We start from the raw sequence: 25,201 nt of genomic DNA, 5'->3' as shown, positions 1-25,201 counted from the left end.
TTTATTTATTTGCTTCTGTGTGAGAATTGTAATAGAAAAATTCACATGTCGTTAAAATGCACATTGTCAGATTTTAATGAAGGTCATTTTTATACATGTTAGTTTCACCGTGTAGAAATTACAGCAGTGTTTATACATAGTCCCCCCATTTCAGGGCACCACAATGTTTAGAACACAGCAATGTCATGTAAATGAAAGTAGTCATGTTTCGTATTTTGTTGCATATCCTTTGCATACAATGACTGCTTGAAGTCTGCGATTCATGGACATCACCAGTTGCTGGGCGTCTTCTCTGGTGATGCCCTGCCAGACCTGAATTGCAGTCATCTTTACCTTATGCTTGTTTTGGGGGCTAGTCCCCTTCGGTTTTCTCTTCAACATATAAAAGGCATGCGCATCTGGGTTCAGATCGGGTGATTAACTTGGCCACTCAAGAATTTACCATTTTTTAGCTTTGAAATTTTCTTTGCTGCTTTAGCAGTATGTTTGGGATTATTGCCTTTGTGTAGAATGAACCACCAGCCAATGGGTTTTGAACTTGAGCAGATTGGATGTGTCCATACACTTCAGAATTAATTATGCTACTACCATCAGCAGATGTATATCATCAATGAAGATGAGTGAGCCAGTACCTTCAGCAGCCATACATGCCCTGGCCATAACACCCCCGCCCACCGTGTTTCACAGATGATGTGGTATGCTTTGGATCTTGGATAGTTCCTTCTCTCCTCCATATTTTGCTCTTGCCATCACTCTGATATGTTAATCTTCGTCTCTTCTGTCCACCTTTTTCCAGAACAGTGGTTGCTCTTTTACGTACTTCTTGGCAAACCGTAACCTGGCTATCCTAATTTTGCAGATAACCAGTGGCTTGCATCTTGTAGTGTAGCGTCTGTATTTCTGTTCATGAAGTCTTCAGCAGACAGTGGTCAGTGGCAAATCGGCATCTGACTCCTGAAGAGTGTTTCTGATCTGTCGGACAGGTGTTTGGGGATTTTTCTTTATTATAGAGAGAATTCTTCTGACATCAGCTGTGGAGGTCGTCCTTGGCCTGCCAGTCCCTTTGCGATTAGTATGCTCACCAGGGCTCTCTTTTTTCTTAATGATATTCAAAAACAGTTGATTTTGGTAAGCCTAATGTTTTGGCTGAAGTCTTTAACAATTTTATTCTTGTTTCTCAGTCACATAATGGCTTATTTGACTTTCATTGGCACAACTTTGGTCCTCATGTTGAAAAACAGCAATAAAGGTTTCCAAAGATGGAAAGACTGCAGGAAAGATTAGGTGCTGAGAGCTCTCTTATACCTGCATTAAGGAGGCAATTACACCTGAGCAATTCCAAAGGTAGACAAAAATGCTGGAGAAACTCAGCGGGTGAGGCAGCATCGATGGAGCGAAGGAATTAAACACACCTAAGAAATTACAAACACCTGTGAAGCCATGTGTCACTACCATTTTACACAGTTTAAAATACTATTACCTATGTATTAAAACATTAATTATGAGTTTGCCGAATTACAGTTTCTAAGTTCAAAACCCGCACACACCTCCCAACCAAGCATACATGGGTCGTAAATCTGTCAACTTAATTAATAAGTGTTTGGTGCAAGGATACAACTTCATTTTAATTTGCAGCCCCTTTCCTACTATCTGGAAGCTGGATTTCCAATCTCACTACAATGTAGTTTACAAATATTACAGAACAAAGCGTAAATTCACACCTCAGACCATTACATCAGAATTACATCTGCTTTTTCGACTTTCTATAAACATAGGAAGGTCACATATCCATCAATCTAATTATTTTCCTCTCCAAGCAACTACTCCCCTTCACACACATCCCATCCTTTATCCCAATCTCATTATAATTTAACTTAGCCAAAGCTAAATTACAGAGTCTATTATCTTTCAGCCTTGAATTCTGTCTCAAACTTAGCATAAATCTCACAGCTCAAGAATGTGCCATAGAGAAAGAGCAGACGACCTCTGGCCCAAGGAGAGGCCCCATTCATTAATCCACTTCAACACAATCATATCAAATACAATTTCCTCCAGCGATATAATTGCCCCAAAGCAACAAACCAAGCTATGCAGGTTCAGATCAGCGCCTCTATGCTTTGATTCATCCATTCGCTGTATGTGGCTCTTTGCACTTTATTTCTCTAGGACATATGTGTTTCTGAAAACCTTAAGCTTTACTTTTGCAAATTACCTAGCTTATATAAAAGTCACTATCCAAGCGGTTCTATTATATATTTCCTCAATAAGATAAGAAGAGTCGCTTTATGACATCCATTTGCAGAACAAATGAGAGAATTCTGATCAACAAGGAGAGGTCCTAGCAATCAGTTAGCAAGAGGTAATTCCAGCAAGAATCGTGAAGGTGCAGGAAAGTGTTGGGAGAAGAAAGCCCCTTAGGGAAGGAATTAGAGAAGGAAGTAAAGAAAGGAAATAAGACCCTAGAAAGAAAAGAAAAAAAGAAGAAAGGAAAAACAATCGCTCTATTGTAACACAAAACTCCGCAAAAAAGGATATACCAAACGTGTTTTTATTAAAAATGTATTTTATACCCCCCCGTTACCAGATCCTGGTACCCTTTATATTTTAACTTACTATTGCACCTTATGCTTGTAATAGTTCCGTAAATGCAGACCACATCTTTTGGAAGTGATCTGCTTTGCCTGCTAGGAGGAGTCTCATCTCTTCCAAGTGTAGTGTTTCGAACATGTTTGAAATCCACATTTTTATTGTTGGTATTGAAGCATTTTTCCAAAATTTGAGTATAAGCTTTTTTCCCATTATTAGCCCATAATTAAGTAAGTTCTTTTGAAACATATTTAATTCGGGGTTACCTTCCGATATTCCAAAAATGATCCATTCTGCTTTTGGTAACAGTTTTGTTTTAAATAATATTGTGACCATTTCAAATATTTTGTTCCAGAATTTTTGAATTTTAATACAGAAAACAAAAGAGTACGCTATGTTAGCTTCTTGTGACTGACATTTATCACAAATGGGTGAGACATTGGGAAAAAGTTTATTTATTTTAGTTTTTGAATAATATAGTCTATGTAATGTTTTATATTGGATTAGAGTATGTCGTACGTTGATCGAGCATTTATGCACATATAGTGTTTATCCCAGCTCTCTTTTGAAATTGTTATAGCTAGTTCTTGTTCCCAGTCTCTTCTAATACTATCAGTTGTAGGTATTTCTATATTCAAAATAATATTATATAAGTATGATATTAGATTTGCTGATTCAGCCTTTATCTTCATGGCTTCATCCAATAAGTCTGGGGGCATGTTATGATAGTCTTTTGTGTATTTGTTCAGATAATCACGGATTTGAAGATATTTAAAATATTGATTATTTTTCAAATTATATTTCTGTTGTAATTCACACGTCTCCGAGCGTTTTGATTCCCGTTCTTTCCCATTGTGTAAATGATTTATCTATAATTGAGGGTTTAAACGGAGGGTTATTGATTATTGGCATTAGAAGAGATAGATTTCTTAATTTTAAGTTCTGTTTTATTTGTTTCCAAGTTCTAATTGTACTATGTATCATTGGATTTTTATTATAATTTTTGTTATTTAAATTCATTGGTGAGAGGGGAGTCGCTCCTGTACTACACAGAGCGCAGTCCTCTCTCTCCTACTGCCCAATTATAGTACATAAAGTTAGGGAGCGCTAGACCACCCATCTCTTTTGGCTTACTAAGGTGTGCTCTTTGTATTCTGTGGGATTTATAATCCCATATAAAGTTTGTAATGTCTGAGTCTAATTTTTTGAAAAACCTTTTTGGAAGATATATTGGAATTGAGTGAAATAAATATAGGATTTGTGGTAAAAAGATCATTTTTATAGCATTTATTCGACCTATTAAAGACATCGGAAGCGTTTTCCAGAATTTAATTAGATTATTTAATTTCTTAAGTAAGGGGCTATAATTGGCATTAAACATACCATGATAATTTCTAGTGATTTCAATTCCTAAATATTTAAATTTTTCTGTGGCTATTTCAAAGGGGAATTTCAAAAGATGTGTTGAATCTTTCGGTTTTATCGACATAATTTCACTTTTATTCTGTATCCTGAGAAAGATCCAAAGTCCTCAATTAGATTTAATATGTTTGGTATACTGATTTGGGGTTTTGTGATATACAGTAGTACATCGTCTGCGTATAAGGATATTTTATTATTTGAATATTTTGTATTATAACCATAAATGTCCGGGTGTGTTCTAATTTGTTCAGCTAAAGGTTCAATTACCAGAGCAAATAACAGTGGTGATAATGAACATCCTTGTCTATTACCCCTTGATAATTGGAATTTCGTAGATAGTATATTATTAGTTAATATTCTAGCCGTGGGTTTGTTATATAATAATTTTATCCATGCGATGAAGCTCTCTCCCATTTGAAATTTTTGCAATACTTTAATCATATAATCCTATTCTACTTGATCAAACGCTTTTTCTGCGTCCAATAAAATGATAGATAACTCTTGTTCTTGAGGTTTGTGAGAGTGCATTATGTTAAATAGACGTCTCAGATTATTAAATGAATGTCTCTTAGGTATAAATCCTGTTTGATCCTTATTTATTAATTTACTGACATATTGACAGTCTTCTAGCTAGTATTTTTGCTAATATTCTTTGATCCGTATTTAACAAAGCAATAGCTCTATATGATCCTGGTTCTTCTATATCTTTATCTTTTTTAAGTATTAGTGTGATCGTTGATTCTGCTAGTGTTTCAGGTAAGGTTTGTTCTTTAAAAGCGTATGTATACATTTTCTGTAGACGTGGGGTCACTGTGTCGTAAAAACATTTATAAAATTCATTACTGAATCCGTCTGGTCCTGGTGTTTTTCCATTCTTAAGTGTGTTTATTGTGTCTTCTATTTCCTTAGATGTAATTTGTGCTCCCAGTTTCTCTTGTTCCTTCAATTCTAGTTTTGGAAGGTTACAATCTGAGCCATAATTAAGAGAGTGATTGAGCCCCACGTAAAATCCAAATTTAGGGTCCAGGTCAATGGGAATCAAAACGCTCGAAGATCTGTATGAATTGGGGAAATTACTATCATTTCAAAAACTACAACTGAAATATAATTTGAAAAATAACCAATATTTTAAATATCTTCAAATTCGTGATTATCTGAAAAAACACACAAAAGACTATGCCTTCCGACTTATTGGATGAAGCAATGAAGACAAAGGCGGAATCAGCTAATCTAATATCGTACCTATATAATATCATTTTAAACATAGAAATACCCACAATAGATGGAATTAGAAGAGATTGGGAACAAGAATTAGCTATAAAAATTTCAAAAGAGAGCTGGGATAATCATTTACTACAGGTGCATAAATGTTCGATCAACGTACGACATACGCTCATCCAATTCAAAACATTACATAGATTATATTATTCAAAAACTAAATTAAATAAAATCTTCCCTAATGTTTCACCAATCTGTGATAAATGCCTGTGTCAAGAAGCTACCATGGCGCACTCTTTTGTTTTTTGTACAAAAATCCAAAAATTCTGGTATGAAATATTTGATATTTTTTCAAAATTAATCAAAATAAAACTGGTACCAAAACCAGAATGGATTATTTTTGGAATATCGGAAGGTAACCCTGAACTAAACGTGTTTCAGAAGAATTTATTTAATTACGGGCTAATAATGGGAAAAAAAGCTTATAGAAACATAGAAATTAGGTGCAGGAGTAGGCCATTCGGCCCTTCGAGCCTGCACCGCCATTCAATATGATCATGGCTGATCATCCAACTCAGTATCCCGTACCTGCCTTCTCTCCATACCCCCTGATCCCCTTAGCCACAAGGGCCACATCTAACTCCCTCTTAAATATAGCCAATGAACTGGCCTCAACTACCCTCTGTGGCAGAGAGTTCCAGAGATTCACCACTCTCTGTGTGAAAAAAGTTCTTCTCACCTCGGTTTTAAAGGATTTCCCCTTTATCCTTAAGCTGTGACCCCTTGTCCTGGACTTCCCTAACATCGGGAACAATCTTCCTGCATCTAGCCTGTCCAACCCCTTAAGAATTTTGTAAGTTTCTATAAGATCCCCTCTCAATCTTCTACATTCTAGAGAGTATAAACCAAGTCTATCCAGTCTTTCTTCATAAGACAGTCCTGACATCCCAGGAATCAGTCTGGTGAACCGTCTCTGCACTCCCTCTATGGCAATAATGTCCTTCCTCAGATTTGGAGACCAAAACTGTACGCAATACTCCAGGTGTGGTCTCACCAAGACCCTGTACAACTGCAGTAGAACCTCTCTGCTCCTATACTCAAATCCTTTAGCAATGAAAGCTAATATACCATTCGCTTTCTTAACTGCCTGCTGCACCTGCATGCCTACCTTCAATGACTGGTGTACCATGACACCCAGGTCTCGCTGCATCTCCCCCTTTCCCAATCGGCCACCATTTAGATAATAGTCTGCTTCTTTACTTAAATTATGGAAAAATGCGCCCACACCAACAATAAAAATGTGGATATCAAATATGTTTGAAACATTACATCTGGAAGAGATGAGATTCCTCTTAGCAGGTAAAGCAGACCAATTCCAAAAGACGTGGTCTATGTTTCTGGACCTATTACAAGTATGAGGTGCAATAGCAGTTTAAATAAATAAATAAATAAATAAATGGTATCAGGGCCTGGTAACGGGAGGTAAAACAACAAAAACAGACTTGGTTGGTAGTCCCCTTTCTGCGGAGTTTAATGTTATAATAGAGCGATTGTTCCTATTTTCTTTTTCTTTCTTTTCTAGGGTCTACTTTCTCACTTTACTTCCTTCTCTAACTTCTTTTCTAAGGGGCTTTCTTTTCCCAAAACTCTTGCACTCCACGACTCTTGCGCACTTTCTTTACTTTCTTTACTTCTATCTTTTTCTTAAAGCTCAAAAAAAAAATGAAGCGGTACAAAAAATGTATTAAGATATATGTGTTGTGTAGTATTGTAATTTACCGTACTTGCAGGAAGATTGTTCCCGATGGTAGGGAAGTCCAGGACAAGGGGTCACAGCTTAAGGATAAGGGGGAAATCCTTTAAAACCGAGATGAGAAGAACTTTTTTCACACAGAGAGTGGTGAATCTCTGGAACTCTCTGCCACAGAGGGTAGTTGAGGCCAGTCCATTGGCTATATTTAAGAGGGAGTTAGATGTGGCCCTTGTGGCTAAGGGGATCAGGGGGTATGGAGAGAAGGCAGGTACGGGATACTGAGTTGGATGATCAGCCATGATCATATTGAATGGCGGTGCAGGCTCGAAGGGCCAAATGGCCTACTCCTGCACCTAATTTCTATGTCTATGTCTATGTCTAATAAAAATAAAATAAAAAAAAAAAAAAATAATAAAAATAAAAATCCAAATTTAGGGTCCTGGTCAAGCATACAATTCCCTCAAAATAGGTGTTCATTATTGGTGAAATATGTTTATATACTCAAATTCGATACAACATTATATTTTCTGTGCTTTGTGCACACAGCATTAAATTAAATCCTTCTCTGTTCAAACTGTTTCAGTTTCCAACTGTGTTTGCAATTGGCAACTTTTAGAGGTTACAGAGACAAGTTCTTACTCAAAATATACTTTTGAGGTAGTTCTGTTATAATGTGATAGTTATGTTCCTAAGTAACCTAGTGTAATGGAAGAGCATTATACAAATAAATGTGTCAATGGAGAAAAGGAGGCTAAGAGTTTCCGGCTCACAATAACAAACTTTTATTTATCCACAGAATATACAAAAATAAAGGTCTTTTTAACACTTACATTTATTTGTGTTATTACAGGCTAAAAATACTAACGTCTGTATGTTAGACAAAAATGCTAAAGAAACTCAGCGGGTGAGGCAGCATCTATGGAGCGAAAGAAATAGGTGGCGTTTCGGGTTAAGACCCTTCTTCAGACTGATGTGTGGGGAGGGGGGTGTGGGGGTCTCTTGGTTTCTTGGTCCTCCAAAATATTCCAAATGGAATTTAAACTGGAGGTGACGGGAAGAAGAGAAGGAAGAGGCGGAGACAGTGGGCTGTGGGAAAGCTGGGAAGGGGAGGGGAAAGTAGTAGAAAGCAGGGACAACCTAAAATTGGAGAAGTCCATGTTCATACCACTGGGGTGTAAACCACCCAAGCAAAATATGAGGTGCTGCTACTCCAATTGATGGTGGGCCTCACTCTGGCCATGGAGGAAGCCCAGGACAGAAAGGTCGTATTCGGAATGGGAGGGGAAGTTGAAGTGTTGAGCCACCGGGAGATCAGGTTAGGTATCATGAACAGAGCGGAGGTGTTGGGCGAGGAAATTGACAAGCCGACACTTTGTCTCACTGATGTAGAGGAGCTGAAACATAGAGCAGCGAATCCAATAGATGAGGTTGGAGGAGGTGGACCTCTGCTGCATGGGACGCCTTTTTGGGGGGGGGGTGTGGTGGTGGTGGTGTGCGTGCGTGTGTTATATATATATATTTTCATATATATTCCCCTAAAGATTTGCCTCGTGATCTCGAAAGCCCCCTCATCTCAAAATTTGGTTCATTATTTCCTGAGTTTTTCACTCAGATTGTTCACCAATCTGACATCTTTTTAAAGTCTAACGTGCTGAAGCGAGCTGGATGACGTCACAATGTCTTTGCGCCCCGCGGCAAGCTGCGCAGAGTTCTCAACGCTCTGCCTGCTGGTCACTTTTTTCCAGGTGTGACGTCTCCACCCTCCCCCCCAGGTTCTTCAAAAGAACAAGCAAGTGGACTGTTCTGCAGATCCTGACGGCTTTCGAAGGCGCTTCCAAGACTTCTCGAGCATTTCAGAGGTTGATGAACGCTAGCCTCGGCACGGCTTTCCCGAGAACTCCAGAGAGCAGCCGAGAGCTTTGGTCGACGCACGCTCACGCCTTGGCTCTGTTTTCCTGAGAGCTGCCGAGAGCTTTTTACTACAGTCGGGCCCTATATTAAAGCTCTCTCGCTCCCTCTCTCCCCGGGCTCTCTCCGCTTTTCGCAGCACCCTCCACCTCTCCCCCTCTCCTCTTCTTCTCCCCCCTCCACAACCACCCCCTCATCTCTGTCCCTCTGCCCTCCCCCCTCTCTCCCCCCTACCTTATCTCCCCCTCCCTCCCCTCTACTGTCCCCCCTCTCTCCTGCCCCCTCTACTTTCTCACCCCCCCCCCCCTCCTCTTTCACCACTACCCCCCTCTACTCTCTCTCCCCCCCTCCTTCCCCCTTTCCCCCCCCCACCCCACCCCCGTGTGTGTGTGTGGGGGGGGGGGGGGGGGGGGTGGTTAGTGTGTGTGTGTGACGCCGCTGCGCGTTGAGGGGACGGGTCCCCCCTTCGTCTGGTAACATATTAAAAAAAATCACAATTTATTCAACATTCGCGAAAAATTATTGTTCTTAACCATTTCTTGTTAAGTATTATGAAAATGATACAGTACAGGTCCGAGGCAATCATGGTGGCACTGCAGAATGTTCTGGTCACAAGGCAAATTGAGTATGCTGGTGTTCAGTACTAGAGACTGTGGCACAAAATAATTATCCAAATACTGGAAGTAATCCAATCATAATTCTAAAGCAGTGAGTGAAATTTAAATTATGGCATCTTACAAAATATGTATTCCTAAGTGTAGATTGAGGAGAATAAAAATGAGCAGATAACACATTGATTGAAGATGCAGGAGATAGCAGATGCTGGAATATTGAGCAAGAAACAAAATGCTGGAAGAACTTTGCAGATCAGGCATCATTCCCTCTAGCGATGCTGCCTGGCTGCAGAGTTCCTCCAGCATTTTATTTTTTGATTACTACTAAATGAAACTGAAAACTATTTAAAATTAAATCATACTTACATGACAAGAAAATAAGCTACTAAATGGAAATAAAGGCAACACAGAAATCAGGGGATGGCTATCACAAAGAATAATGGAGGCAAAAGCTCCAATGTCATTTAGAAGTATAACTGAGTTTGGCCAAATCATGTGTCTTTATTTTTATAATCTTTAAGAATGTCCAGAAGTAGGCTTCAGAGAAAACACTTTTGAACTATGAATTTAATGTTTCAGAACTCAATCATGAAGGGTTTTGACAAATGTGAGTGCATGTTGATGTTAATATGATTAATATGATTAAACCTAGAAGCTGAAAGGGCTCTGAAACTCAAGACACTATTTAAAATTGGAGAGAAAATAATCTTTGGCGACATAGCATATTGGCTGACAATCCAAATATATTTAAAAGACGAGATTCAACCTTGTTACCTGCTGGTTCTGCTTAATTATTCCCTATTATATTACTCTTCCATATCTTTGACACCTGATTAAAAATGATCGAAGTAGTCATTCTTTGCTTTCATTCAGCGGCAATGTACTGGACATGCATTGATTACTCAGTGGTCTATGTGGCATACCAGATGACTATAATACAATACCGTTTATTGTCATTTGAACCACAAATGAAGTTCAAACGAAATTTGCTTTCTGCAGTCATACAACAAGAAACAATTAACAAGACACAAAATTAACACAATTTACACAAACATCCATCACAGTGAATCTCCTCCTGACTGTGATGGAAGAAAAGTCATTGTCTCTCCCCTGTTTTCCATTCTTCTTCCAATGTTAAAGCCCACGGCAGGCGATGGCAAATCCCGCGGCCGTTAAGGCCGCGCTGGGCGATGTAAGGCCCAGCTCTGGGTCTTGATGTTGGAGCCCCCAGCGGGTGATGGCAAGTCCCGCGGCCGTTAAAGCCGCGCCTGGCGATACAAGGCCCCGCTCCGGGTCGTATTCAACTCCGCAATTTGGGCGGGAGAAGTTGCCGTTGTGGGAGCTCCGAAAAGCGGTCTCCCACCAGGGACCCGCGAACTCCCGATGTCACTGTCCACGGGGCCTGCGGCTGGAGCCTCCGAAGCTCCAAAGTCGGGTCTCAGCCGCGCGTCACCACAGCTCCACGCTCCGAAGCCGGCCAGCTCCACGATGGTGAGTCCGCAGGCTCTGTGACCGGTTGGAGGCCGCTTCACGGTGCTCGGCCCCAATGACAACGGAGACCCGACAGGGAAAAGGTCGGGTCCCCTGTACAGGGAAGAGATTTAAAATTCCCGCCCCCCCCCCACATAGAGTCACTGTGGATTGAGTTGAGGAATTGTAAAGGCAAGAAGACATTAATTGGTATTGAATTAAATTGACTCCTTTATTTGTCATTCAGACCTTTCGGTCTGAACGAAATGTTGTTGCCTGCAGCCATACATGTAATAATAACAACACACAATAAACACAAATTAACAACCACCACAGTGAGTTCACCAAGCACCTCTTCACTGTGATGGAGGCAAATGTCTTAGAGTTACTGTCTCTTCCCTCCTCTTCTCCCTCTGCGCTGAGGCGATACCCCACCAGGAGATGGTAAGTCAGTCCCGCGGTTCAAGCTCCGCGGCCCGGGGGTGGTCGAAGCTGCCGCCCTCCAGTCCAGCGGTCGCAGCTGTTGCCACGGGAGCTCCGGAAAACAGGCACCAACCTGCGAGCTCCCGACGATGTCATCCACTGGCCCGCGGCCGAGCCCCGGATTCAGGTCGCCGCCGCCAGAACGCCGCCTCAGCCACCGGAGCACCGTCTCTGCCCCGCACCGGGCCGCCCACACGAGAGCGTCTCAGCCCCACACCGCGCTGCCCACATGGGAGCGCCTTCCAGCCAGGACCCAGGCCGCCCACACGGGAGCGCCTTCCAGCCGGGAGCCGCGCCGCCCACACAGAAGTGTCTCAGCCCCGCGCCGTCCGCCCTCACCAGAGCGCCGAGTCGTGCCGCTGCCGGAACGTTGCTGCAGCCCGAAGACGGCCAGCCTCGCGTTGGTAAGTCCTGGCTGGCTCTACCTGGAGAGCCTCGAGGTCGGTCGCAGGTTGGAGGCTGCCAGCTCCGCCATTAGGCCTCAGCTCAGGCGGGGGAAGAGAAGGGGGATACGACAAAAAAGTCGCATTCCCCCGAAGGGAGAGAGCCAGAAAGCCCTGTTTCAGCCCCAGATGCCCCCCCCCCCCCCCCCCCACACACACATAACACCACCTAATAACTAAAAGTTTAACTGAACTAGACAAAAAAAAACACAAAAAAAGTAAAAACAGACAGACTGCAGGCGAGCCGCAGCCGTTTCGCAGTGCTGCCACTTCTGGAGCTGCAGACCCCCAAATAGTAGCCCAGGTGTAGGGTGTAAGTTGCAGCAGAGTTAAAACTGGCATGTAACAAACGTAATGCCATTATGGTGATGGAGGATTTCAATATGCAGGTAGACTGGGAAAATCAGGTTGGTTCAGGACCCCAAGAAAGAGAATTTGTAGAATACCTCCAAGATGGATTCTTAAAGCAGCTTGTAATGGAGACGACCAGAGAAAAGGCAATTCTGGATTTAGTGTTGTCCAATAAACCAAATATGATAAGAGAACTCGAGGTAAAGGAACCACTTGGAGGCACAATGTCTATGCCGAACATGATACCAACACCATCATAACCTACACATCACTTGGCATCATAACCAACCTGCACATAACCCATATTCCTCCATTCCCTTTATATCCATATATCTATCTAAAAGTAATTTAAACGCCACTAAGGTTATCTGCTACAACCGCCACCCCTGGCAGCGCATTCTAGGCACTCACCATCCCATGTAAAAAACAACTTGCTCTGCATATCTCTATACCTAGAAAAGTCTCATTGTTGTATGTTTGTTTTTCTTGTATATTCCTCAAACACTATGTGCTAGCGCTTAACTTTTTACATATTCTCTCACATTTTTCTCTCTCCACGTCTTAGTGAGGATCACTTAAGATTTCATCCTATATTTCACAAGTTATTCGCGATTAAAGTTTTAAAAAACCAAAAACCGCTTCTAACAGAGCCCTTTTCAAAGCAGCTTCAAATGATGATGTCACAATGTCGCTCACAGTGCACCAATCACAATTGGCTCCCAAGCTGCCGAGTGCCACAATGACATCACAATGGGAGATTTCCCCCCCCACCCGCAGAGAGGTTTCTGTCCAGATGGCTTGCAAGTTATTAATATGTGTGCGATTCTGCAGAAGGAGCTATGCACTGCTGCAAAAGCATGCTTGGGATTGGTTGGGGAAATGTTAGGTTTCAATTATGTCGCAGTGCCTTCCCACCGTTAATTGTGATTGGTCCAGGAGAGTGGCCTCACCAAAGATATTTCTTTATCCAGTGATAATGTTTCTTTACTTAATGGAAGTGTTTCCCCCTAAGTGCTATGCGTTCAAACTATGTTAAGTGCTATTGTATGATTGGGCTAGGGAGCCATCATTCTATGTATTCTGCGGCCAGTATCAGTAATTGGCTTGTAGGGGTTGTCTCCCCCAAGTACTTTTGTTCCTTTAATTTTGAGGGGTATAAAGAGGTGGGCCGATGAGATTGGGTCTGTTCTATTTGCGCTAGGCTGTGTGGGGCTTGAGTAAGTGGTAACGAGGATGGGTCTCGCGGTATTTTTTTGGAATTCCAGTGCTCGTATTCGGTGTTTGACTGAACCAGACTAGGGGGGGTAAGTTTACATCCGGAATTAACATTCGTACATCAATGCTGTTGAGAGACATGCCATTAATTGTATATTTATTTTCCCCATACATTATACTTCCCAATGAGCAACACCTCACACTTGATTGGATTTAATTCCATCTGACATTTCTTCGCCCATTTCTGTAGCTGATGTATATCCCACTGTATACTTTGACAGCTATCCTCACAGTCCCGAAGAATCCTCTCCAATAGTTTCCTTACCATTGATAAAAGGCTCACTGGGCCTGGATTCTCTCTACTTCCCTTTTTAAATAAAGGAACAACATTTACTACTTGCCAGTACTCTGGGACCTTGCCTGTGGCTAGAGGAGGACCGACCAAACAGAGAGACTGAAGTAGGGTCTTGACTCGAAATGTCACCCATTCCTTCTCTCCAGAGATGCTGCTTGTCCCACTGAGTTACTCCAGCATTTTGTGTCTTACAGAGACCAGCAAATTTTATTTAGAAATTTACTGATCTAGAAGAATTAACCTTAAACTCCATTCAAGCATGTAAGCTATGTTTTTGTGTGCGTACATACAAATACTCTAAAACTTTTATTTTGAGTAGCTCGCCCGCTATCTAAGTGAAAGGCCAACTGCTTAGCCTTTTGTTGAAATAAATTTTTAACTCCAAGTGGTGGCTTATATGGTTAATAATGCATGGTAACCGTGCTTGACTAACGCACTGGGTATCGAAGACCAGATTTCCTGGAAGAAAACCTACTGACATGTTTTGAGAGTAAGCAATTTGCATTTGCACTGACATTTGTGCACACTCCACGATTATATCGGCAACTTTAAATGATTTCCTGGTGCATTTGCCATATTGCTCGATTAGATCCTTATTTGCCGAAGAACTCAACGATTGATTGCTAATATTGAATCATACATATTAAATTCTAGAATTCTATATTTTGCTCTTCCAGATTAAGCAGTGTTTCTTGTAAACCTTTGCCAGTTGTATTCCAATTGCCACTGCAAACAATATTGGCCATGCAAAATTTAAAGAACTCCCAAGTGCTTGTGTTGCATTTTGAACAGAGAAAAAAAATTATGTGAGGATAAGCATGTGCGATGGCCTGCTGGATATACATATGGAATAACCCTGGCATAATGAAATAGACATGGCAGGAAAATGTACCTCCACTGGCTATGGCTTTTTCAGGGATGCAGTCACCAAATCTTGCTGTGTGCTAGAGCAGAGACTGCAGACCATCACAAAAACAAGCCTACAAACGGATAATCAAAACATTTTTGGATTATACATCCAAGTTTACAATAGTTTTGTTTGAAGAACAAAAGCGGCTTATTCTTGCTTCTATTTCTTGTATTCCTATGCTATGCCTCTCAGTCTGTGATAATTAAAAGTGGAACTAGTATGTATTTGATAAACATATCATGGACTCTTGCATTATTGTACGTCTGTCCGTCCGTCCATTCATCTATAACTAAAACTCTTATCTTGTTTGTGTGTGTGTGCGTGTGCGTGTGCGTGTGCGTGCGTGCGTGTGTGTGTGTTGTGTGTGTGTGTGTGTGTGTGTGTGTGTGTGTGTGTGTGTGTGTGTATATGTGTGTGTGTGTGTGTGTGTGTGTGTGTGTGTGTGGCGTGTCATCTGGGCACAATATGGTTAATTCCTATTTTTTTCCAAACGCTAGGCCACAGCCTTCCCATTTTCATACATTCTACTCAAATATTTCCCGTCGAGGCGATAAAAATCTTCCTATCGCATTCCCACCTATATTTCAAAACGTTTTAATCGTTTAAAGTTTTAAAAACTGCCCAAAAACATACCCATTTCGGGACTCCCCCGAGTGACGTCACAATTCACTCGCAAAGCAGGACGGGACACTCCGGTAGGGAGGGGCATTCCAGAGCACCCAGTGACGTCACAACACACTCGCAAGGCATGACGGGACACTCTGGTAAGGGAGGGGTACTCCAGCGCTCATGCGGCGACTGGTGGCAAGGGTGGTGCTCTGGCTGGTGCCGAGCCTGATGCTCGAGCTGGAGTGAGAGCTGAGCCCGGGCTTGGGATCTGGCCCTGACCGGGGCCGAGAAAGAAGCCACTGCTGGAACCAAGGATGAGCCTGTGTCCGTGGTCAGGGACGAACCCACAGATGAAGTCATAGCTTGCACTATAGCCCAGGCAGCGGCCGAGCTGACGGCTGAAGTGTACAGCCAGGGCCGGGCTGAGTACGAGAACCAGGCCGAGTTCCACCCCCTCCGCCTCCCCTCCCTCTCTCTCTACTCCCCTCCCTCTCTCTCTACTCCCCTCCCTCTCTACCCCCTCCCTCTCCCTCTCTACACCCCTCCCACTCCCTCTGCTACCCATCCCCTCTATGGATTGAAGACAGAGGGTGAAGAGGAAAGAGTGCTGGGGGATGAGGAGAAATTAACCGCGCCTTTCGAGTGCGTTGTGACATCACTGTGTGCACTGGAATACCCCTCCCTCCCGGAGTGTCCCGTCCTGCCTTGCGAGTGAATTGTGACGTCACTCGGGGGGGGGGTGTCCCGAAATGGGTGCGTTTTTGGGCAGTTTTTAAAACTTTAAACGATTAAAAAGGTTTGAAATATAGGTGGGAATGCGACAACTTTAAACGATCAAAAAATACTAGACCTCAGGGTCTGCACAGTCTAGTATACCCTAAGATTCTATTTCACTCCAGTGCATTATCTGGATAATGGTCGTATTGCCAGGACCATAATGCACTTATACCTTAAATATGCTCCGATTTCTTTTGCTACCTTTGCAATTTTTTAATTTATACTGTTTACTTTTCTGATTGCTCTCATTTTTTTTTAAATTTCACAGGACATATGTATTTGGCTATGATAGGATTTGTTTCCAAGCTGATTGTTCCTTAAAGGTCAAATGCTAAAACTCTCTGGGTCTGGAGTCAAACATAGGCCAGACCACTGTGGCAGATTTCCTTCTCTGAAGAATATTACTCAAGCAGTTTGTACCACAATCTCACAGCTATATGCTTGAGTATTTATTTATGTTTCTGGCTCAATAGCCCAGAACTTCACAGATGTTTATCCAGTAAGTTAACTGCATAACGTTCATTGATAAGCATACATGACCTTTGCTGGAGTTATTTATAGCATATTTATCAATATTATAATTCCTAATATTTCTCAACCTTCTTTCTTTTTAAAGATCCTCAAGCTTGGAATACTTAGCACCAAATCATGTTAAAGCTGTTGACAGAACTCTATAAAGTCTATAACATCAGACTCCCTAACCCCCCCCCCCCTACTAAACTAGTAAGAAGTCTATAATTTATTTCCTTTGTTGAAGTTATCTGTGTCCAATCTCTAATCCAAATCATAGACTTCAACCTGCCTATTTGTCCTACTGATACTTTTCTTGTTTGCCGACTTGGAGAATATTGTTTTTCTTCTTGTATAGGAAACACTGAAATGATCTTACTTCATCTGTGCCCCTAAAACAGATTCTGCGGGTATCGGGGTGGGAAATGTGCAAAGTATTTCATGGATCATTTGAATTGCAACCTAGAAGAATAATAATGTTGTGGAACTTGGTTCTGCCTCAAATATCTAGGTGGAAAATTCTCATTATCCAGCTGCAGTGGCTTCAGAATCAAAATAGTTTCATTTAACTTAATTAAAGCTCTCATTAAAGCTTTTCAGTTCATTTAGCACGTGCTTAGATGAATTAATTAAAAAATATATCCCTTTTCCTTCTACATATTTTGAATAAATATCAATGATGCACATGCATTGCCTTTTCTATCAATCTAAAATTATTATGTATTCCCAATTTTTCTCATAATCACAGACTATCAGGCACATTCTCAACGCAGCAATTTTGACAGGTAGAAGGGCACGCTTCTGCAACACTGCTGCAGAATGTTACCAGCAAATGACTCCTAAAATTGTGATTTTGTGCTTCTATAGCTGCAAGCTACAAATTATGTTTAGATAACTGTAGGGGAGCACATTCCATGTTAATTACTCGAGATTGGTTTTGTTCACAGGAAGTTTTGTTCTATATATTCCAAATGTAACCTTTGTTTCTTTTCATTTATTTTTCAGTGCAATCATAATTGCTATTTGACAATTTACATCAACAGAAAATGTATTTATGCACATTGTTCTCTTTTTTATACGTAATTATAAAGATTTTGGTAATGAACAGAACTAGCAAATTTGCTTAATACAAAGGAATAATCTCTGCAAACAGTTTACTTAGGAAAATCTTGCTGCTGCTGTGTGATGAGATACACAAGATAAATTTAAAGTTTTGAAATAATATCTTGATAATCTGCATTTGTATTACTTAAAACATGGAAGAGTGCAGAGGTCAAATTTCAGTTACATGAACACAAACCATTTTATACACTCAGTAGATAACTCAAAATATGTGTGCATATAAAAAGAATAATTGCACAAACATAACAACTTCAAACCTCTGAAACAAATCAGGACGATCTAACTTGCCATGATCGAAGAAAAATGCAAATAATTGTTTGTACCTTCAGCTGCCCTCTTGAAGAATACTTTGCAACTGCCACAGGTGAGTGCTCCATAATGACATCCAGATGCTTCATCACCACAAATGAGGCAGGTTTTCTGAGGTTGGAAAAAGTAGTCCATCTGAAGGCCAAGGTTCCTTGTATTATCCAATCTTAAATGAAAAATTGAATACATATTACTGCAGGCAATCCAGGCTCAAGTATCATAATCAGATAGATCAGAAAAATTACTGTTTACAATGCACATTTGAATTTTCTTAAATTGATATTGTACTACATTGACTACATTGTATAAATGTTTTTGAACCAAAATATCAAACTAAAATCTTGAAATAAATTGTATATAATAATAATAAATTGAATTTATATAGCGCTTTTCAGGGACTCAAAGTTGCTTTACAAGGCAAGGCAAAAAACAAAACAAACCAAAAAATGAGCAACAATTCAAGCACAGATGAAAAGGGAGGGGGACGTGGGGCTAAGGATAGGCAGAGGTGAAGAGATGAGTCTTGAGGCGGGACTGGAAAATGGTGAGGGACTCAGAATTGCAGATCAGTTGGGGGAGGGAGTTCCAGAGCCTGGGAGCTGTCCTGGAGAAGGCTCTGTCCCCAAAACTGCGGAGGTTGGATTTGTGGATGGAGAGGAGACCGGCTGATGTGGATCTGAGGGACTGTGAGGGTTGGTAGGGGGAGAGGAGGTCAGTGAAATATGGGGGGGGGGCAGATGGTGGAGGGCTTTGTAGGTGAGGACCAGGATTTTGTAGGTGATCCGGTGGGAGATGGGAAGCCAGTGAAGTTGTTTGAGGACTGGAGTGATGTGATGCCAGGATTTGGTGTGGGTGATGAGTCGGGCAGCTGCGTTCTGGACCAGTTGGAGTCGGTTGATGTAGCTGGAGCTGATGCCAAGGAGGTGAGTTGCAGTAGTCCAGTCGGGAGGAGATGAAGGCATGGATGAGTTTTTCAGCAGCGGGGGGTGTGAGAGAGGGTCTGATTTTGGCGATGTTGCGGTGAAAGAAGGAGGTTTTAATGACATGGCGGATGTGAGGCTCAAGAGAGAGGGTGGAAATCAAAGATCACGCCAAGGTTGCGGGCCTGGGGAGATGGGGAGACAATGGTGCCATCGATGGTGAGAGTGGGATTATTGATTTTACTGAGTGTGGATTTGGAGCCTATGAGGAGGAATTCTGTTTTATCGTTGTTGAGTTTGAGGAAGTTGTTGCATCCAGGTTTTTATAGCTGACAAACAGGAGTTGATATGGGAGAGGGGGGGTTGTGGGGGGATTTGGTGCTGAGGTAGATCTGGGTGTCATCAGCATAACAGTGGAAGTCCAGGTTGAAGTGGCGGAGTATCTGACCAAGGGGTATATATTCATCTGTCATATCACAAACTAAGTAAAACCATTCCAATGAGAAATTTGAAAGGTTCAGCAACTTGGAATTTTCAAATAATTTCAAGTAATAACCCTTTCACATATTTCAAATCACATTTTGGAGGGCCCAGGACAACTATGTTTTATTCGTAAGATATAAAGAAACCTATCAAATGACTCTTCAGAATAATCTGGGGTAATATTTTCTGATAATCTCATGGGCATTCCTGAGGTTTAGGGAAACTTGCATATTGGATGCATAGCAAGACATGGGCACAGCAAGACAAATATTGTGTTAATTTATGCCAAAAGACATGTACCAAATATAAATGATAAATTGGCTCTCCCATGTGAGATATCTTATTTCTCTGATGATTTTCCCGTTATATGCACCCCATCAGGTTAGGAAAGATACAATGGCCAAGATCTTTCCTTTAATTCTTTGGTGATACTTTGATAGAAAAATTGGTGAAATCGGCATGGCAAAACAGTACAGGCAATGGAGAATAGCATGGTCAACAGGTCAAAAGAGGATGTGGTTGAATGGATGGTCACTGCTGCTGCTCAAAAGGTGTCACTGTGACTTCAACAAAGGAAATTTACGTGCCAGGCAGGGCAGAATTTTGAAGAATGGGAAAGAGCACAGGTTTGGGATACAACAATTCTTACTACCACTTGGCAGAGATCAGGGAATTTGAAAGCAGAAAATTATTTGTGAGGACATGCATAAAGAATGCTTTTGGAGAAGAGGGTGTGATCAGGGAATTTTAATGGAACAGACACTAAGCAAAGAGACAAACGAACAATATTAATTAGCATGGGGATCAGAAAGGAGTGCTGGATGGTTTTGAGTTTGATGGAAATTAGATTTAAGGGGCACGTTGCGGGTCCATGAGATAAATTGGGCTCTGAGATTATGTGCAATAGAAAATGGAGAGAAAGAGGGCAGTTTATAACAAAAGAAATCAATGAGTTTCATACAAATTTGTTTAACAGAAATGAGGATTGTAAAGTGTTTGTTCACATTCTTTGTTCTATTAATGTTATGTGAATTAACAATAGAATTACAGGAACTACCATTATGCGAAACTATACGTCTCGATAAATCACTCAATAAAATAAAAATGTATTTAACAAAAGCATGGTGAGATTCACTAATTTGTCTCAATATCTTCGCTGAAATCCTTCTCAAAGTCTTCAGCTTTGACTGAATATTTTTCCTTTGCAAACAACTAGAGCAAAAGTCACATGAAGATTTCAATATTCTTCAACAGGTAAACTGTGAACTAACAGTACAAGAAAGATGGATGAATTCCTTCATGATTTATTATGTGCAAGTCATATCATATCTCACCATCACCAAACCCGATTCCAGATCTGGAATTCCTTTTTATATTAACAGTGCCATTTTAGAAGCAGTTTATCTGCTTAAATATGACGGAGAAATCAAGTTATGTAGATTTGCAGTCTTTATGCCACAGTATAATGTCAGTCCTCAGACTTGGAGCTTATCATATGGCTATGACTTTGCACTTTTTCTAAATTAGCTAAGCGAGTGATGCAAAAACATTTTTTATTTTATTATTATTTATTATTCCCCTAAGCATTATTTTGACCAGATTTTGAAAAGATCAGATCTTTTTAGATTGTCAGTCTTTTTCCCAGAGAATGGCTTAACAGTGAAAGGGGGAATGTTTCTAGGTGCCTGGACTGCTATCCCAAGTAAGATAGAGGAAGCAGATACTACAGTGACATTTTTGACAGACACATGAACATGCAAGAAATTGAGGGATATGGATCATGTGCAGCAGATGAGGTTTAATTTGGTATCATGATCGCCACAGACAACATGCCAATGGACCAGTTTCTGTGTTGTACACAGAACTATTCCAGAACCATTCCTTCGCTCCATAGATGCTGCCTCACCCGCTGAGTTTCTCCAGCATTTTTGTCTACCTGTGTTGTACAGTTCTTTGTCATAAAGTAATGGGAACTGAACTTTTCAGTGCTTTAACAGTTGATGGGCTTGGATTGCATTCAGTTAAAAAAAATGAGAAAATTATTAATTAAAAAAAATACAATTAAATTTGTTTATTCTGCCATTCACTCCAAGATCTGAGAATACCTAAAGCATTTAGCTTCAGAGACCAATTAGCACAAATAAAGAATTTTATCTTGATATCAGTAGTTTTACACAGATCTTCAGACATGGCAATAAAGGTGATTGATGTTTTGTATACTGCAACAAAGCCTCCTCAACCATATTAAAAGGTCACCCTGCTGCCTAATGTTACAACCCATGCTACAACTGTTAATGCCACTACAGGTGCACAACCTTTTATCCGGAGTTCCGGAAACTGAAAAACTCTGAAAACCGGCCATTTTTTCCAGGATGTCGTCTGCACACCAAAGCTCGCGTTTGGCGCCAAACTTGACCCGAAACGACCCACGGTCAACCCAGGTCGGTACTACTGTAACGGCTGCCTCCTCCCCGGAGACCGGGGAGACACTTAAACATCTGTAAATCATTGTTTAAATGTTAGTCAGTTAGTTTGGAGGGCTTTTATGTGAGGGGGGGGGGTGAAGGAGTAAACTTTAATTCTTAGTCCCCTACCTGGTCGGAGAGGCGGGGAGCGGTCAATGCCTTACCGGGTCGCCGTGCAGTAAGCTCCGCAGCGCTGTGGCCGCCAACTCCCAGCTGGGGCCGCGGGCGGCGCCGGTTGTAGCTCCGACCCTGGCAACTCTACCCCTGGCTGTGAGGTGCTCCAAATCCACCGCCGCCCGCGGCCGGATGCCCCAGCTCCGCGAATGTTGGGAGTCGGCGGCGTCGCAGCGTTGGGATACCAGCGGGGAGCGGGCAATGCCTTACCGGGTCGCCGTGTGCTAAGCTCCGGAGCGCTGTGGCCGCCGACTCCCAACATTCGCGGAGCTGGGGCTGCGGGCGTCCGGCCGCGGGCGGCGCTGGATTTGGAGCACCTCGCAGCCAGGGGTAGAGTTGCCGGGGTCGGGGCTCCAACCGGCGCCGCCCGCGGCCGGACGGAGCCCCCAGCTCCGCGATGTTGGGAGTCGCCGACCAGGTAGGGGACTAAGAATTAAAGTTTCCCCCTTCACCACCACCACATAAAATCCCTCCAAACTAACTGACTAACATTTATGCAATGATTTACAATGATTCCCCAGTCTCCGGGGAGGAGGCAGCCGCTCCAAACTTTTCAAGCCGCCCGCGCTACCTACCTAATCTACGCTAAAAATCTTCCATTCGGAAATCCGAAAATGTCCGAAATCCGACAAGTGTCTGGTCCCAAGGCTTTCGGATAAAAGGTTGTCCACCTGTATCCCCGTTCTCATCTTGTGCTCAGCAGAAAGCAAGAGCAACACTTATTGTAAATTCTGATTGCTAATAAACTAAATAATCTACCAGAAAATAGCAGCATAGAAAATCACATGTCATTTACACCATCTCAAGATCTAATCTCGGTGAATATAGGTGCTTTCATGGTTAAATCCACAAGGTTTTAAATTTCCAATCACTTGATTTTAGCGGAGTCCCTAATAGGAACCTAATACAGGTGCACAACATTTTATCCGAAGATCCAAATAACGAAAACCTCCGAATAGCGACATTTTTTCAGTCCTTGAAGAAAGGTCCTTGAAAACGTTCACCGAGGGCGGCCCGCAGAGGTGACAGTGGAACCTCCGGTCGGTCCTCGAAGAAAGGGGAACTAAATCCCCATTCATAAAAGAGAAGGTGAGGGTATATTGCGCGGGAGGGTTAATAATTGACAATCTGCTGCTGCCTGCCCGCTGAGGTTAAAAAGTTCCCACGGTAGACTCACGATACACAGTGTATCGTGAGTCTTGCTTGGGAACTTTTTTAACTCAGCGGGCAGGGAGCAGCAGATTGTCGCTCCCTTCAGTTTCACCCCACCTACACCCCTCTGCTTCCCGGCCATGTGTGTGACCCCTTCCCTCCCCTCTCCAGCTCCCCGCGCATTGCACCGGCGCGGGGGCTTTGCACTGTCTTCACGTCGGAGCTAGTGCCAATCACCGGAGACGTCAGGACCAACGGGACACCGACCCCCAGGCCCACTGCAAGCACGGAGAACCCAGAGACCCACAGCCAGCAGCAGCCCAGCCCCGTTCCAATTCCAGAGGAACACGCTCTCCGCTGTCCCCGTAGGGACAGAAGCTGATGGCTCGGGCTGTGACGTCTCCGGCCACCCCCCTGTACAGGAGCTGAGACTGGGAACTGTGGGGTTGTTTGCAGTTGCAGAGGGAGGGGGCAAGGGCGGTACAGTTCCCAGTCTCAGCTCCATTCCAGGGGGGTGACCGGAGACGTCAGGACCAACGGGACACTGACTGCAAGCACGGAGATCCCATAGACTCACAGCCAGCAGCAACTCTAGCCCAGCCCCGCTCCAACTCCAGAGGAACCCGGGTTGCGGATGAGGGGGCGCAGCTCGGGCTGTGGGCGAACTGCCACTTGTCGCTGTAGCGGCGCATCGGGGAGCGGGTTCCTGTTGGTCCTGACGTCTCCGGCCATCCCCCTGGACAGGAGCTGAGAGACGTCAGGACCACCAGAAGCCGCTCCCCGATGCGCCGCTACAGCGACAAGTGGCAGTTCGCCCACAGCCCGAGCTGCGCCCCCTCATCAGGACACCGACCCCCAGGCCCACTGCAAGCACGGAGATCCCAGAGACTCACAGCCAGCAACAACTCTAGCCCAGCCCCGCTCCAACTCCAGAGGAACCCGGGTTGCGGATGAGGGGGCGCAGCTCGGGCTGTGGGCGAACTGCCACTTGTCGCCGTAGCGGCCCATCGGGGAGCGGATTCCTCTGGAGTTGGAGGGACAGGGAGACACAGCGGCTTTTGAGAATGGTGGGCAATCACTTCCAAAGTTCTGCCCACACAGTCAGTACACCTCTCCTACACTTGTCTCCCGCACTAAGATCATCTCGCAGAGAAGGATCCCAGCCTAACCCTCCCTATTCTCTCCTATTCTGCAAGAAAAACCTACATTGAAGACTCAAACTCGCGATCGAGTAACTGCCGGGATCGAGGCGCAAACTCGCGACCTTACGGATATGAGCCGAGCACTCTACCACTGAGCCAGCCGTTAAAATCTACGCTAAAAATCTTCCATTCCGAAAACCGAAAAACTCTGAATTACGAAAAGTGTCTGGTCCCAAGGCTTTCGGATAAAAGGTTGTGCACCTGTAGTCCAATTACATTAGACTACAATCTGCATGTGGCTCCTGACTGCCTAACTGCGAGGTTAAGATTGAAGTGAGTTTGCATTCTTGATTCCAGTTCTCAGGTAGTGACTTAACATCCTTCATCAGCTTAGTACATTTTCTAACTCATTTTATATATTCCTCCTAATGCAATATCCTCCCAAAGTTCAATTTTAAATAATTTTTAATTTATGAATATGATCACATCAGGTGCTTACCAAAATCTAAATTGGTTCCCATTGTCTACGTCTTTCATAATTTTAAAATGATTTTATGACTTTCTCAGTCTGCTTTATTTAAGAGAAAAAAAAACACAATAACAACTTGACTCTTACATTATTTGCCTAAACATTTATTCACAAGGATTAGCCATGTTGTCCTTCACTATATACACCTCCAATATCTAACTTTTTTTAAAAAAAGCAATAGCAAAAGTACATAGTACTCAGATTTGGCATCAGACTCACTGGTGCCAAATAGTTTTAAAATCTTGAATATTTAGTGATATATCCTTTAAAATCAGAAGTCG

The 25,201-nt window shown here is 42.6% G+C and overlaps 1 protein-coding gene across 2 annotated transcripts in view; it reads right to left on the bottom strand.

The window, feature by feature from the left end:
- LOC129702391 (androgen receptor-like) overlaps positions 1–25,201 on the bottom strand; it is a 215,098-nt gene that overhangs the window by 129,407 nt on the left and 60,490 nt on the right. For both annotated transcript variants that reach the window (XM_055644168.1, XM_055644169.1), the window contains exon 2: positions 18,070–18,221. In XM_055644168.1, coding sequence (XP_055500143.1) covers positions 18,070–18,221 — 152 coding nt within the window. The remainder of the gene's footprint in view (positions 1–18,069; positions 18,222–25,201) is intronic.

Source organism: Leucoraja erinacea, chromosome 12 (genome assembly GCF_028641065.1).
Source record: "Leucoraja erinacea ecotype New England chromosome 12, Leri_hhj_1, whole genome shotgun sequence".
NCBI lineage: Eukaryota > Metazoa > Chordata > Chondrichthyes > Rajiformes > Rajidae > Leucoraja > Leucoraja erinaceus.
This window is presented reverse-complemented; position numbering and strand designations above follow the sequence as displayed.